Consider the following 17,108-nt stretch of genomic DNA (forward strand, 5'->3'; position numbering starts at 1 on the left):
TAGTTCTGTTTCTTCTCATTTAAAAGAATTTCTGTAAGCAGGTCCACAAACATGTAGGTAGAGCTTTCAAGGCCCTAACTTCACATAGTACTTAGAGTACACAGATAAAAAGTACATAAAACCAAAATTTGAGTCTCCATATCCTTCAACTACAAAAGTTCTCTCTCCATTTTCTAATTTACAAAGGGAGAACCTATTGTTACATATAATGATTTGTTGCTTTTTATATTAACTATTTAATTCCTGTAGGATAAAATGGACCAGTTGCTACAGATGTTGCAAAGTACAGATCCCAGTGATGATCAGCCAGATCTTCCAGAATTACTTCATCTTGAAGGTAACCTTGTTTTTCATTAACCTTGCAAATAAGGATTATTAGTGTATATCTATTGTTATGTATAGAATGGTTTATATTCCAATAAAATTGAGAATAATGTAAAAAATATCAACATTTCTCACTCTTCTGTGACCCAGTCTCACATTTATAAGCCATTTAAACTTAACTTTGGTAGTATTCACATGCTTATACTTTTTTCTATCCACATTATTTTACTCAAAATATCCAAATATTTTATTCAACATTTTAGAATGTTGTAAAATGTTGGCATTTTAATATTTTTGAGATAAAATCAATTTTGGGTTCTCTGGTCTATGGTTTATTGATACAATTTTTATTACTCCAAGTTATACCTTATATTTCTTGACTGTGTGAATATTCATCAGATATTTGCATTTTTTCCTGTGTTTTCTTATATTTCTTCAAATCTTGTTACCTAAGCAATGTGTCACCAGATGGGACCTCTCATTGATGAAAAGCTGGAAGATATTGATAGGTAAGAGCGCATGTGCCCTCTCTATAGTATGTGCCTTTTTCCCTGAATTCCTCTGTAAATCGCATACTGAGATAGAGCTGCCATTTCATTTTATTTTATTAATATTTTTAATTCTATTTTACTTTTTCATTTTTCTATTTTATTTCATTTGATTTACTTTATTTTTTTTAATGTTTATTATTTTTAGGTGCCAGAGGAATCAGTTTTCTACTAGATGTGGGAATTAGAATTCGACTCATTTCTTCCTTTTTTTTTTTTTAACTGAGGATTTATTAGACCTTCACTGTATTAGTCTTTTCAAAAAATAAAGGATTAGTCTTTTCAAAAAATAAAGGTTAACTATTATAATCATGTTTGCTATAAGAGTCATTACCAAAGCCCATATGACCCATCTGTTATTATCTAGGGAACCCTAGATATTTCAAGGTAAAGTCATATACAGTAAGCTCTCCCAGCACAGTACCTAAATCTTAGTTTTGATTGCCTTGCAGCTAAAATACAGGATATTTTCTGGCACAAGGTTAAATTTTTAATAATGTCTACTTATACCACTTTTTGCTATTTTTTAATGTTTTTAAAAAAGATTTTTTTGTTTATTTATTTTTAGAGGGGAAGGGAAGGACAGAGAGGGAGAGAAACATCAGTGTGTTTGCCTCTTGCATGCCCCCTACTGGGGGGGCACTTGGTCTGCAACCCAGGCGTGTGCCCTCACTGGAAATTGAACTGGCAATCCTTTGGTTCTTAAGATGGCACTCAGTCTACTGAGCCACACCAGCCAGGGTGCTATTTTGCCTATTTTGTTGTATCTTATTATTTAGAACATTGTAGTATTTAAATAGCAATATGTTTCAAATTATTGTATAATATTTCAGAAAACATTCAGAACTCTCAGAGCTTAACGTTAAAGTGATGGAGGCACTTTCACTGTATACCAAGTTAATGAATGAAGACCCAATGTATTCCATGTATGCAAAATTACAGAATCAGCAGTATTATATGCAGTCATCTGGTGTTTCTGCTTCTCAGGTAAGCCTTTAAAAACTCAAGTATCTCATTTTAAATTCTCAAAATATGAAACTTTCTGCAAGTAATGTTTAAAATAAAAATTTAAAAAGAATTATTTACTTGACAAATACAATGTATAATATACAATTATATCAATAGTTCTTTTTTTAAAAAATTATATTTCTGCAAGGGTACACGTCAGACTCACCCATCAAGTTTTTTGAAAAAATACAGATGCTTGGTGCCACCCCAGACCTGTTTGAATCAAAATCTTCAGGAGAGAGGCCCAAACATCTGTATATTTTTAAAACTTTATGTGTAATTATGTGGTTAAGAATTACAGTTTTTGTCTCAGTAAAATTTCTAATTTTTCTGAGTATCTACTGTTTCCAGTTTTATAGGAAGCTGCTTTAATCTAATTTTACCTCCTTTGTTTACCTAACGCATATAATGCTATACAGAGCCCTTTCCCATTCTTCATCTCAAGCAACTGTTTGAAGAGTTCCTTTCCCACAAACTCAGTAAGTCCAGGGCATAGGGAGTAATTAGCCAGGCACTCCATTTTATCCATGTACAGTGGTACAAATATTGAATAGATTAATTTTCTCTGAAATGAGAGTCCAGAACCCTGGAGATGAGCGGTCAGTCAGGCCTGAGTAACATGTGGCTAGATGACACCTACTCACAGGCCTTGATATCAATTTAAGCCAAAAACCCTTCATGTTCAATTTGCAAAGTACAAAAATAATGCATTTATGAGGACTGGAATAGCTGTGTTTACAATGAAGACCTTTTGGATTCTGATGTACAGTGAGTCTCTTCGGCCTTAACCGAAGCGCTAAGATGAGTGTTGTCTTGTGCCTTGATGATTGTGTTACTATCGTAACAACTGGTAAGGGCCTTACTGCATAGATACAGAGTTCTATTCTCAAACATGTGAAACCGAAGATCTAATGAATACTACAGAAAAATAGAACATTATGCGTATTTAAAACATAAGGCTCTTTAGATTTAAATAAGTAGTTTTTGTTTTTATTTATTTAATCCTCACTTAAGGATATGTTTATTGATTTTAGAGAGGAAGGGAGACAGAAAGAGAAACATTGATTGGTTGCCTCCTTTACATGCCCTGACTAGGGAGCAAGCCCTGCAACTTTTGGTGTACAGAAGGGCACTCCAACCAACTGAGCCACCTGAGCAGGGCACACGTATGGCTTTTAGATGTAGGAGTAGGCAGACAATGAGCCAAGGGCCAAATCCAGTCTTCCATCTGTTTAAACAAACTTTTGCTGGAAAACAGCCATTCTCTTTCATTTATGAATTATTTCTGGCTGCTTTCTATATAGGTCAAGTTCAGTAGTTGTGACAGAGACCGTTTGGCCCACAAAGCCTAAAATATTTACTTTCTGGACCTTTACAAAAAAGTTTGCTGACTGACTCCCTCTTTGGAAAGTTTGTTCTGTGTTCAGTAAACAGTAATTTAAGAAATCTAAATTGTATTTATAAATGAAGTCTATTGATAAGAAACAATGAATTCAAAGACACTTCTTAAACATCCTTTGGGATTCCTTTTAGAGAAATACTAAAAATATCAATATGAAAAAAGAGAGTAATGTTAGCATAAAGTTTCAAGATGAGTTCCTTTATTGCTTCTGAATAGAGATAGGCACGAGTTTAGCCAATGTTTACCTAAGAATAAAATCACCAGAAATCAGCTTCACTGAAAAGTATTTTTTAAAATGCCTATTAACAGAAGTAACTATAAAAATATTTCAGGGATGCAGCTGTTCTTTTTGTAACTGAATATCTCTACAAAGAGTTTGGCATGCCTGTTAAAATCTTAGAAAAATCTAATGTGTGTTACCATGAACCGTTCTAGGTGTATCCCGGGCCTCCTCAAAGTGGTGCTTACCTGGTTGCAGGGAACGCCCAGATGAGCCATCTCCAGAGCTACAGTCTTCCCCCAGAGCAACTGTCTTCTCTCAGCCAAGGAGCACTTCCGCCGCCTACAAACCCAGCTCTTCCTAGTCAGCAGACTCAGGCTTCTTACCCTAAGTAATTTCATTATTGACTGTTATTGGAAGTTAGTGCTATTAAAATTCTTAAGTGCCCGTGATCATTTGTGACTATAAGCACTGGCTAAGAAAACAGCGTAATAGATGTCATCACTGATGCCAGATGGTTAGCACTGTTTGTGGTCATGAGTGGGTTCTACAGGAACCCCTGCAGTGTTGTCACACTAGCCAGCAAGCTAGTCCTCTGTCTTACTGACTCATTGAACTGGTATTCTGGTTTTAACTCTGTCATAATTTGTTTTTGCTCTTATTTGAGTCTGATGGTATTTGCTGAGGACTTTAGTGAAACTTTTAATAACTATATCGTTTTCCACAAATTTCACAAAAAATCAAAATGTTTTTGTTATCATTATTGTTTCAGAATTTATGGTACTGGCTCATCTCTTAAAGTCAAGTGTTTCCTTTTTTGCCCTGTGTTGGAATTTAGTATGTATCACTGGAAGATAAATCATTTGAAAAAAGACAGTTCAAGAAGTTACTTGCCCCTGTGGTTCATAGGGCAAGTATATGAATGTAATAGTGAGTCTCTTACGCCTTAACCAAAGTGCTAAGATGATTTTTTCTTGTCTCTTGCTGATTGTGTTACTATCTGAACAGCAGGTAAGAAAGAGCCTTGCTACATAGGTAGTATAATGACCTCTATGACATAGTTAAGTGATTTTATATTATGTAAAAGAAATGCCTTTTCTGCTTCATTGTGAATCTTAGCTGAAGTCTTTCCCTCAAAACAAAAGATAGGCTTTAGAGTTCATCAGTGTGTATTCTAGAAGTCATGATATTCTGACTCAAAATAGAAGTTTCTTGGTGGCACAGGGACAATTTCTACAAACCTTTTCTTCAATATCGGAGTTGCCCTGGAATGGTCCTGTACTGACCTTACTGTTATTTTATTCCTCCTCAAAAGAGTCACATTCTAGCCCTGGCTGGTATGGCTCAGTGGATTGAGTGCCAGCCTGCAAACCAAAGGGTCACTGGTTCAATTCCCAGTCAGGGCAAATGCCCGAGTTGTGCCAGATCCCCAGTAGCGGGTGCACAAGAAGCAACCACACATTAATGTTTCTCTCCCTTTCTCTCTCCCTTCCCCTTTCCCTAAAAATAAATAAATAAAATCTTTTAAAAAGAAAGTCACACTCTAGGGATGCTTAGAGATTTGCAAATATTATTTTATGGTCACATCTAGTATTGTGAAGTGACCTTAAGAAGGAGGGTAATAAGGAGGCCTATTATGACATCAAAAAACAGGGTACACCCTACTAAGTAGCTCAGAAAAAAAAAATGTTAGGTGTAGCTCTTTTGTCCCAGGACTTTTTTTTTTAAGTTGAAATTTGGTGAAAATGAATATCCTTATATAGAAAAGAAGTAAACAGGAAGGGCACAGCTATTAGAAGAGTAGCATGCTGTCTTAAAAACCAGATACAAAGTGAGTAGAGGTAGATGCTGAAAAATCAGCCAGTGTGCATGGGTTATGTAGGAACCTCTTAGATATCTTAGTGTCATCCAGAAATGCTGCCTCTTTCCTAGCTAGTCTTCTGTTACTGTATCACATCTACCTTGTTCCTGGAGATTATTTGAGATCCTTTCTTAGTTCAGGGCCTTGAGAAATTTCCTTGTAAATGAGAGAATCATTTGATAGGTGTTTAAACATGCCATGCCGTAGAGCTGTAGCACCTTGTTGCACTTCTGTGGGGGGTTTCTGTCTGCTTTTGCAATCCAGGTGTGGGATCTCTGGTGCAGGGCCTGCACTGTATTCCCTAGTCTGACTCTACTGATGCACTGTAGCTGTTAATGTCATCTTCAAACACTTCAACAGTTACTTGTGTAGGCAGAGCATTTCCTTGAAATCTTTAGCTCTCTTTGGCTAATTTCCTATGTATTTGTTCATAGCTTTGTTTTTACTAGGACACCTTCCCACCACTCCAGCCCTGTTCTGGCTCTTACTATGTCACAGGACCCCAGCACACTGTGTACTGTCTTGTAATCACCTTTAGACCTACCTGTATCCGCACTAAGTTACAGTAACATGAAAGCTGGAGTTGAGTCTTTTACCTTTATATCTATGCTGTGTAGCACAGGGTTTTACACCTGGTAGGAACTCAGTAAGTATTTGATGAATGTTTAAGATGAGAATTTCAAGTGCTCTGTTAGGCTAGTAGGATACACTTTTAAATTGTTTTACAAAGGCTTTGAGGCAGTTTTTAAAAAGATATATAAATATCTTTTATAACGTAATATGTAAGAACAATTACACAGGATGGGGCAAAAGTAGGTTTACAGTTGTAACTACAGGGAACAGTTTATTCTCACACTGTTATTTATTGACTATTACTTACTGTATTACTTTTCCATTTAAACAACTGTATTTGATTCAAACTTTCTAATTGCAAATCAAGGTCAATGGGGATTTCTTTTCTTTTCCTAGTAGGCAATTTTTTTTAGTGGCCTTAGTTCATATATAGGAGATAATTCCTTATTTTTTTTACATATAATTTTTCTGCTAGGGTTATCACTTTTCCAGACTCTGTCACCCTAGAATGATCTTACTGATTAATTGGGGAAAGTAGTACGGATGCAGTTTCCTTGGCCCACCTGTAGTGATGGTGGTGTTGATAGTACTCAGGCAACCAAAGCTACGTACGCATTTGTCTATTACTTCAAGTTACTCTGTTGAACAGATGTTTATTGAACATTTAGTCCATGCCAGACACTATGCTAGACACTTGACGTACAAGTGTGAGTTTCTCCCCTGACTCCAGCTTTATTGAGACATAACTGACATACAACATTATGTAGGCTTAAGGTGTAAGACTGGATTCAATATATTTGTATGTTGCAAAATGATTACCATCATAGCATTAGCTAACAACTCCATCCCATCACATAATTACCTGTTTTTAATGGTGAGGACATTTACTCTCAACAATTCAGATACATAATAAAAGTATTATTATGTAAAGTCACCATGCTATATATACATTAGATTCATAACTTGTTTGCCTTATAAATGGAAGTTTGTACCCATTGTCTAATATCTCCCCGTTTCTCCCTCTCCCCAACCCTTGGTAACCACCACTCTGCCCTCTTTGTCTTAGTTTGACTTTTTTAGATTCCACATGTATCTGTGAGGTCATCCAGTTTTGATCTTTCTCTGTCTTACTTATTTTACTCAGCATAATGCCCTCAAGTCTTATCCAAGTTGTTACAAATGGCAGAATTTCCTTTTTTTCTCAATATTCCATATTGAGAAAACATTGAATAATATTCCGTAGTGTGTGTGAGATACATGTATACACACATACACCACATCATTTTTACCCATTCATCTGTTGAGGGACGCTTTGGTTGTTTCCATATTTTGGCTGTTTTGAGTAATATTACAGTGAACACGGGGATGAGAATCTCCTATAAGATTCCAGTTTCAGTTCTTTGTCACATACAGTCAGAAGTAGAACTGCTGGATCATATGATAGTTTAATATTTAATTTTTTGAGGAACCTCCATACCGTTTTCCAAGTGGCTACACTAATTTACATTCCCACCGGCACTGCATAGGGTTCCCTTTTTTCCACGTTCTTGCCAACACGCAAATACTTGTTACCGCTTGTCTTTGATAACCATTCTGACAGGTATGAGGTAATGTCTCATTTTGGTTTTGATTTGCATTTCCCTCATGATTAGTGATGTTGAGCATTTTTTCTTGTCCAATAGGCTATTTGTCTTCTTTGGAAAACTGTATTCAGTTCCTCTGCCTCTTTTTAATGTGGTTTTTAATTTCTTTACTATTGAACTATGTGAGTTCTTTATATATTTGGATATTAATCCCTCATTAGATGTATGATTGGCAAATACTTTCTCCCATTCCATAGGTTGTAGTTTAATTTTGTTGCTTGTTTATTTCGCTGTTCAGAGCTTTTTAGTTTGATGCAGTCCCAGTTGTTGATGTTTGCTGTTGTTGCTTGTGCTTTTGCTGTCACATCCAGGAAATTGCTGCTGAGACCAATGTCAAGGAGTCCTTTCCCTATGTTTTCGTCTAGGGGTTTTATGGTTTCAGGTCTTCAATTTAAGTCTTTAATTCATTGCAGGGCCTTTTTTTTGTGAGTGGTGTAAGACGGGTCCAGTTTCATTCTTCTACATATGGTTACCCGGCTCTCCCAACTCCATTTATGGAAGAGACTGTGCATTTCCCATTGAGTATTCTTGGCTCCGTGGTCATATTAGTTGACCATTGATTTAGAATTTCTTACCTCTGTATGCTTACTGGCTAGTAGAAGAAACCATACAAATAAATTATAATTCTAACGTAAATTACAAATAAAGGTGCATGCAGGGTGTGTTAGGAGCCTAGGGGTTTAGGGCAGGTTCCTAAGAGAATAAGCTCAAGCTGTGTTATTCTTAAACCTACAGGAAAGAAGTAAGAAAGATATTCTATCATGAACAAACAGATGGCAATATGAAATGGTATGGTCCCCATGGGGAACTATGAAAAAGCATGTTACCAAAGGGTTAAAGTCTGTGGCAGGAGAAATGAGAGATACACTTGGAGTTGTTGACAAAGATAATAAATGGTCCTAGGTGTCATGTTAAGGAGCTGGGGTCTTGTCTTGGAAAGCCCAAAAAGCCCTTTAAATGGCATTAAGGTAAGTGAATTCATAGTTTCTAGGTTAGAAGCTGGGAGATTATATTAGACAAGAAATTATGAGTGTCTAACTACAAGATATAATGATAGAGATAGGAAAAGAGTTTCTTAGGAGATTAGCAAATAATTTCATGTGGGTGACAAGGTGGGGACATAGTGCAGAGCAGATATGAGAGAGAAGTATCGGGTAAATTGCTGTGGGGACATAGTGCAGAGCAGATATGAGAGAGAAGTATTGGGTGAATTGCTGGGTTTTGTCCTTGGAACTGAGTGAATGAATGGTGGAATTATAAGTTGAGATAAGGAATATAGTATAAAGTGCAAGTAACTACAGTAATAGCTGACATATTGTGCTATTCAGTGAGTGCTAAGCACTGTACTGTATGCTTTACACATATTAACTCATTTATTCTAATAATCTGTGAAGAAGTAGGTACACTGTTATCACATATTATAGATGAGAAAACTGAAGCATGGAGGGCGGACTAAGGTTCAACTCAACTAAGATATAAAACCAGGCATTTTGGCTCCAGAGCTTTAGTGCTTAGCCCCAACATGATATAGCAGTATTGCGGCCCTTACTGATGCAAATAATTTCATGGAATCTGACTTCTTGTAATACTTTTTATCTCACAGAGCAGCACGTATGGAATGGTAATGCCTTTAAGCATTACTTAAGTGGCAGCATTAGTTGGTGTTATGTAGGACTTCAGTTATGATGAATTGTTTAATTTGTGCAGAGTGCTAGAACATTGAGTTTACCAGCAATTGATTTATAAACAGTCTAGCAATTGAATAAAAGTTTAGAAATAGGCAATGTTTTAAAAATTGTCCATTGCATAGTTTTACATTTTTAATAGAAATGTGGGGAAAATCTCAATGTTAAAACTGTTGGTACTTCTCTTGATATAGCTAAACTAGTGTCTTATACTCAAGTATCAGGCTGGGAATGGGAAGGAGGAAGCAGAGACAGTGAACAGACAACTCTGAAGGAATTTTTTTGGTGAAGTAGGACCTGTGCACCAGTGGAGGGCGCCTTGCATGGGAGCATTGACAGCCGATGAGTTACAGCCAGGGGAAGGCACAGCTCGTGAATGGGTGCAGGAACAGATGGTTGATAAACATGGTGGGAGTAGACGGAAGGTCTCTTTTATTTGCTTCTGTATTTTTAGGGAAATAAGAAAAACAAAGTTATTGGACTTTCATCTCTGATCCACTGCTCTTGTCAAGGACTGGTGATTTCCATATTGCCAGATGCAATGGTCACTTCCTTTTCAAAATACTTTCTTTACTTGGCTATGACTATTCTCTTAGTTTTTCTTCCACTTTATTGTCACTCCTTAGTCTTCTTTGCCTAGTGCTTCTCTATTTTCTTGACTTCTAGGTATAGGGCTCAAAATATGGGCTGCTTTTTTCTCTGTGGTCATTCCCTGGGGTATCTTATTCAGGCTCACTACTCTGAATACCAGGTGTATGCAGATGACTCCCAAATACATATTTCTAGTCCTAATTCTCCCCTTGTCTCCAGACTTGAATAGCTGACTGTCTATTCATTATCTTTTCTTGTACACCTCCTAGATATCTCACTTGACATGTCCAAAACTGTGCTGATTATCCTTCCCCAAATTTGCTGTAATCCTTATCTGCCATCTGTAGTCTTTTTCAGCAAATGACCACTCTTATCAGTTATTTTTACCAGTAATGTAGTTCTAAAACCTCAGGCATTCTTGACCACTAGCAGATTTGATGGCACTGCTGTCAAAATCTTACCCTTTCCTCCCTTCTTCACCAAGCCCACCATGGCTCTAGCCACCTGTCAGCTCTTATCTGGACAGTTGTAATAGCCTCCAGTCAGATATCCTCACTTCTATCCTTTGCGTGAACCTGTTGAAACCGTAGTGAATCACATCATTTTTCTGTCGAAAATCAATCAGCGTCTTTCCATCTCAAATACAATCCAGAATCCTTGTTGTGGTCTATACAGGACTGTATATTCTAAGGCGTCTTTCCCCTTTAATCTGCCACTTTAGCCTATGCTACCCTCCTTGCTCTCTCTGCTCCAGCCATCGTGACCTCCTTTCGGGTCCTTGAACACACCTGCTATTTTCTTTTCTTGAAGGCTTCTGTGCTCACCATTCTCTTTGCTTGGTCAGGTAGTTTTCCTATATAGTTGACATGACTCCCTCTCTGACTTTTTTCAGGTCTCTGCCTAAATTTTTCCTTATCTGAAATGCCTTCTCCTACCACAAGAGATTCTCAGGCAGAATCTGTTGTCTTAGGAGCTCTTGGTCCTCCCCCTATGTTTCATTTTTCTTCATACCAGTTATTACCACTTGACATATTATAAATTTGTTTATTTTTTTCCTATTAGAATGTAAGCGTCATGACTGTGGGGACTTCTTTTCCTTGAGTTTTTACTATCCCACTGCTTAAAATAACAGCACTTGACTTACTACGGGTATTTAATAAATATTTATTGAATGGATTGAATGATGCTTAATGAATAGCTTCTCCTGTTGGTCACTAAATGGGTTTGTAAGTCAGTATTGATCTAACGGTCTTTTCCCTTCCGCAGCACAATGGTCAGTTCTGTTCAAGGAAGTACGTACCCCAGCCAGGCTGCAGTGTACAGTCCTCCTCCTGCTGCCGCCGCTGCCGATGTCACTATATATCAGAACGCAGGAACTAATATGTCCCATGTGCCAAACTATAACTTAACATCCTCAGCACTGCCTCAGCCAGGAGGCAGTCAACAGCCACCTCAGCCACAGCAACCGTATTCTCAGAAGGCTCTGCTATAGGATTTGGGATTCCTCTTTGATCTGCTAAATGCCGCTGACAATGTTACGCGATTCTTTGATATCTTAAGGTTTGTTTATCCTCAGCTTATAGGAATCTGTCTTGGTCAACAAGTTCAAATATTCAAGACATTAGAACTCTCTTCAATTTGCACTGACTTTTTAGAGGTTTCTCCCCTCCCCCTCCCCAGAGGAATGAAAACTACTTACAACATTTAATTCCTTTCATAATATGAAAGAATTGATAAAAGATTATTTGTCTCATAAAATTACCTGGTTGGCAAAAAGTGAAACTTACAACAATTGTTGTGGCAAATGTTATGTACATATATTGCTATGTAAGTTCATTAGTGGCCATTTTGAATCACAATGGTGATCATGTGAATATATTTAACACTTAAATTAATTTACATTGCTATTTTATTTTAATCATAAACAACTACCATGTTTCGTAATGTTTTGTGTAAATTTATGATAATTACACTATCCTTTTAAACTGCAAGAGAACAAAGCTGTAGCATATTTACGTGAAGGCATTATGTTGTCAAATGTTTTCGTTTTTACATTAAACTGCGCTTTCCTTTGACTGATTGATTGTGAGATAAACGTATGTACATTATGTCTTTCTGTAGCCTCTGCATACTACTAGCTGTCATCACACCAGCATACAGTAGCTAAATTTTTGGTGCAGTTATAGCAAATGATGTTCCCTTTTAAAATTACACATTTTGGCATGATATTTCAGAGTATTGTGGGACCATGAGACAAAATTAATAAGTGGGATCACATTCTTTATATCTTATTTTTAAAGGAATAATGTTGATTTACTTTTTTCCTTGTTGAAGATAGTAATTAGATTTATAAACTGTATACTGTGTCTATTGGTGGCAGTGACACCAAAGATAGAGGCCATGGACAGAAATTTTTAAACTGGAAGGAAACCATGAATAACACTACATTTTCAAAGTCTCTTGTAATTACTTAGGATATTAAAAAAATTAATTCATTTGTCTTATTCCACTATTAGTCTTTTAAATATGTCTTTAACACATTGTATCCTTTAATTCTTCATTAAAATCAATATAAGCAGATGTTTCAAAGTAATCAATATTCCTGGCTTTGCTTAACAGTTTGTACGTTTATTCTTATCTTTCAAACTGGATGGGGCTGCCCTCTCTCTCGTTTTAAAGTTCTGATGGAATTCAGTTGCCTTCCTATTCAGGAGTATTTTTCAATGAATGCTTTTTTTTTTAATGCACATGAAATGTTTTCCACTGACATTTTAATCTTCTTTACTATTTATAATTTTCCTGGTTGTACTATACTATCAACTGAAAAGTTGAGCATCATATTAAATGAATTAATTAACAGATTTCATACCATAAATGAAAATTTAATTTTCATTTTCTAAGACTATTATAATCAGATAACATTTTTCCTTCCCTTTTGACAAATAGTTCCATCTGTACAAGGAATCTTAATGGCGACTGAATTATAGTTTCAAATTTAAAGCACCATCTTCAGTGTAAGTGTTTTTCCCTGGTGTTGTGTTTTCCAACTTTATAGTATGCTGCTCTGAAATAGAAGTTTTTAAATTTGAATTCAAAATTTACATTTAAAAATTTTAGTGTGTAGTTCTTTTGATAAACATTGTCAAACAGATTGTAATCTCTATTCCAATTTGAATATTCTGGTTTCACTGATATACTTTTTTCCCATTATAGTGTATTTTTCTTTGTCTTTTTGATAAATTTCTGTTTACCATTGGCGAGTGCATCATTTCCCCATTTTATCTTAATATCCTTCATGCTTCCTTTATGCTAATATACTTCAATTACATATTCTGTTACTTGCTTTGTACTACGTAAAAGTCAAAGAACGGTAAAATTGAAAAAAGCTACCCTTATTACTACACACACACACACACACACACACACATTTTTGAACTTATTGTATTAGTTTGCTTATAAAGGTTTTAATGATGGATACTTAATACTGATACTGTATGAGTTTGTGCTTTTCATTTGTTAGCTATAAAATGCTGGGTGGAAAAATTCCGATGAAAAGAAACCACTGGGTTTTCTGTCTGTCAGATGACGTGGCGAGGACAGAAATAGGGACGGGCCAGTTAGGAGCACAGTGATTTCGTCTGAGCCCAGTATTGCATGTGTTGTACTTTAAAAAAAAAAAAAATCTCTACAATATAACAATCTTTTCTTTTTAAAGAATGGTTTATAAAATGAACTAACTAATGTGAATTTCTCTGAAGCAAATTTTACTTCTTAATTTATTTTGTGTATAAATTTTTAAGTGTGTAGCCATAAACCAGTGACATCTAAATAAAAAAAATTAAGTTCCGTTACTACCTAGCATAAATAGCCAACAAACCCCACGGCCAAGGATGTGATAATGTAGCAGTGCCCCAAACCTACTGGGAGCAGTATGTAGTGTGTTACTCACTGTGACTACAGTGTGTGCTAAAACTGTGGCCCTCTTCACTGTTACCTACCTCACCTCAGTGAGGGACCTTTTTATATTAAACATTTCGGGAGCTTTGTTTCTTTACCTCTTAATTTTTGTACTTAAAACGTTTAATAGACCACTAACATTCCTTTTTGATACAGTTTTCATATATGACATGTATAATTCAGCTTACAAATATTTTTAGTCCAGAGTTTCAAGTTTATATAAGACAAATTAGTACCCTTTATGATAAACGATGCAACTATAGAAACTAAATTACTTGTTAAAATGAAGCCCATTGATGTAATTTGGCCACGTTTTTATCGGTTTAGTACAGAAAGAGCAGTTTTCTTTTTCTCATACAGATTTCCTGGGTTTACTTACCAATTGTATTAATTACAGTTTCCTGTTACATCACTTTTAAAAGATTTAATGCAGTAGCTGAAGTTTTTCACTGTGTGTCATTTTCTAATATTTCTATTTTTGTTTATTAACTGCTTATACCCCTTAGAATAAAATATATAGAGGAAAACTACCTAAATAGTTTCTTAAAGGGCCTTGTCTAGTTACCATTTGTTTCAGAACGGTGGTTTGACACAGTGCTCCTGCCAGGTCCCTAGACTCCTTTCTGTACTGTACGTAGTGGCTTGTGCCCCAGGTTTTTAAGCAAAGCTGTCTGAGATTTATGTATTCTTTTTTCATATGATCTTCCTTTAAAATTATAAAACAGTAATTTTTTCTAATGTTTTCCTAGTTTCAGCAATATTTTTTATGATGTTCTAGAGCATTTTAAATCTCAGTGTTTAAAATCTTAGGTTTTCTTGCTCAAAAGAATTTAACGTTTTATTAGTGATAACTTAAGGTCATGCTCAACTTAGATGATTTTTGGACTCTAGCTTATGCTAATACTTTCCACTACCATCATTTTCTCTTTGCTGCTTCTCATAGACCCACAGAATTTCTGATAAGGATTATTGCATGTTAAAGTAATAAGAGTCAGCAGCCCCTGGACAAAAGTAAAAGGCACTGATTTTAATGATCCTTTGGTGGTCAGAGAGTTTAAAAAAAATAGTTTTGTGATACCTTCATCAGTAACAAATATTTTTGAGTATATAGCCTCAAAATATGTATGTGTATATGTTTTTACAAATTGTACAAGTTCTGTGTAGATATGTATTGTACATTTTAAAACATACCAAAAAAACAGAAGTCTTAAGAGGGTGAGTGAAAAAATTATTAATGAAAAAATCAAGTATTTTTCCCCATATCTCTGGGTCTCTTAGTCTATGCCCTGAGATGTGTGTATACCCTGTTTGGAGACCACTGTTTTAGAAGTGAAGATTAAACAGAGAAAGGGACTAGTCTGTTAACTAAGTTGGCTCCTTTAAGTAAGTATCTGATAGCGTGTAAGTTGTACTTTTCCCAGCAACTTTTCACGTTGAAGATTTTCAGACCTACAGAAAGATTGAAAGAGTAACATACTGAATACCCACATATTCTTTGTCTAGATTCACTGATCATTAACATACTGTCACATTTGCTTTATGTATGTTTATATATACATAGATACATGTTTATGTGTGTAGTTACACCTATATATGTATACGCACATACTTAATTGTGTGAATAGACAAGTTCTAGACACTGTAAACTATACTGCTAAGTATTTTCATTATGTATCTTATAAGGATAAGTACATTCTCCTAAGGGTAGGTAGGTATTGGGTTGGCCAAAAAGTCTGTATGGTTTTCCCCATAAAGTAAAACACACAGTTTTCATTTTCACAAATAACTTTATTGATTTGGATATTTGAGTATGTCTGCTATCTCCTGCGTGGTAGAATGTTGATTGTTCTCAGTTAATGTCTCGATTTGATTGCTATCAACTTCAACTGGTCTACTGGACCGTGAAGCATCGTCCAGCAAGAAATCTCCAGCACGAAACTTAACAAACCACTACTGACACATTCGGTCAGTCACAGCACCTCCTCCATACACTGCATAAACCTTTTTTTGTATTTCAGCTATGTTACTACCTTTCTTGAAATAATAGGCATGATATGTTTTGTAATAATAATATGTATTTTTTCTTCCATCTTCAGTGTTAAAATGGCTATACAAAAATTCACCAATTTTGATAAGTTTTTAAAAAAATGCATCCGATAGGACAGCTGTCACAACAAAATCTAACAAAATTGTTTCAAATGAAGTTAAAGACAACTAATGCTACGAGAGCCATCTTACGTAAAATACCAAATGAACTTTTTGGCCAACCGAATACATACTCTTGTATGTCATAATAGGAAATCATCAGGAAAATTGTTTTCAAAATATTAGGCCAAAGAGGATAGACTAATAGGTCAAGAAGCTAAGTTTAGATAATACATTTTAGCAATTTTTTTCAAAAGGAAACATTTTGAGATTAAAAACTCTGAAGTGATATTTTCCATTTTTGACTAAGAGGTAAGTATTACTAAATTAAAGTAGCCTGATCTAAGTTACTGTGTTTAATGTCTTCTGAAAGTAATATTTCTTTATATACTTTTAATTTAGTAATGCATAGCTTTTTAATCAAATGCTGCTTCTAACTCACTTTTTCTTGACACTTTTTCCAAGAGCTATTGTTTGAGAAATGAAAATTCTATACGGAATGCTTACAGTCAGCATAAGATAACCCTGAACGTTGCCAGTGGTTTCTAGCAGATAACTCTTGTACATGGGACTTGAATTTTAACTTTGGTGAACTGGAGCTCCTAGTAGAATACGGTGAATTCTGCTGTAATGCACACCAGTGTTGTCAGTGTCACCGTGCTGTGTGTCCTTGTGAAATAAAAAGCCTGAGGGCTCCTGGGAAAGCGGGTTTAGAGGCACAACACCAACACTTCAGCAATGACACACTTAAGAATAAAGATGGGAACCTAATAAAGTGCATGGCTTTACACATGCTACATGGTTCATAAACAAATGAGTATTACAATAAACATGGCACCTTACCTTGAAAAAAGACCTGAAGTGTGCCTAAGGAAGTGGGTGTTGGAAAGGTGGTATCTTGTGAGTTACTGTGGAGGTGGAAGGAAGGACTGCTGAAATTGGAGGTCAGGTTGTGACACCCGATGTGGGTGAATTCAGGCTTGGCCGTGAACCTGGTGAGGTTGCTTCTGGTGGTGTGAGGCGGTGTGTGTCTCTGTGTTGTGTGTGCCTGCGTGGCTCAGTTCAGCTGGGTGCAGTTTTCTACATTTCACCTAATGTTTCTCCTGCACAAAAATCATGCAAAAAACAAGCTGAAATTTGTGTTTTGCTGA

At 35.8% G+C, this 17,108-nt stretch overlaps 1 protein-coding gene across 4 annotated transcripts in view; it reads left to right on the top strand.

Moving 5' to 3' along the window:
* The window catches only part of STAM (signal transducing adaptor molecule), a 54,839-nt gene extending 42,406 nt beyond the window's left edge, over nucleotides 1-12,433 (top strand). For 2 of the 4 annotated variants that reach the window (XM_053922443.2, XM_053922444.1), the window contains exons 10-15: nucleotides 250-337; nucleotides 779-833; nucleotides 1,706-1,859; nucleotides 3,718-3,893; nucleotides 8,315-8,368; nucleotides 11,122-12,433. In XM_053922443.2, coding sequence (XP_053778418.1) covers nucleotides 250-337; nucleotides 779-833; nucleotides 1,706-1,859; nucleotides 3,718-3,893; nucleotides 8,315-8,368; nucleotides 11,122-11,347 — 753 coding nt within the window. In that variant the 3' untranslated portion in view covers nucleotides 11,348-12,433. The remainder of the gene's footprint in view (nucleotides 1-249; nucleotides 338-778; nucleotides 834-1,705; nucleotides 1,860-3,717; nucleotides 3,894-8,314; nucleotides 8,369-11,121) is intronic. The other 2 variants (XM_045183688.3, XM_024576058.4) reach the window with 1 other exon arrangement.
* The last annotated feature ends 4,675 nt before the right edge of the window (nucleotides 12,434-17,108 follow it).

This window comes from Desmodus rotundus, chromosome 4 (genome assembly GCF_022682495.2).
Source record: "Desmodus rotundus isolate HL8 chromosome 4, HLdesRot8A.1, whole genome shotgun sequence".
Lineage (NCBI taxonomy): Eukaryota > Metazoa > Chordata > Mammalia > Chiroptera > Phyllostomidae > Desmodus > Desmodus rotundus.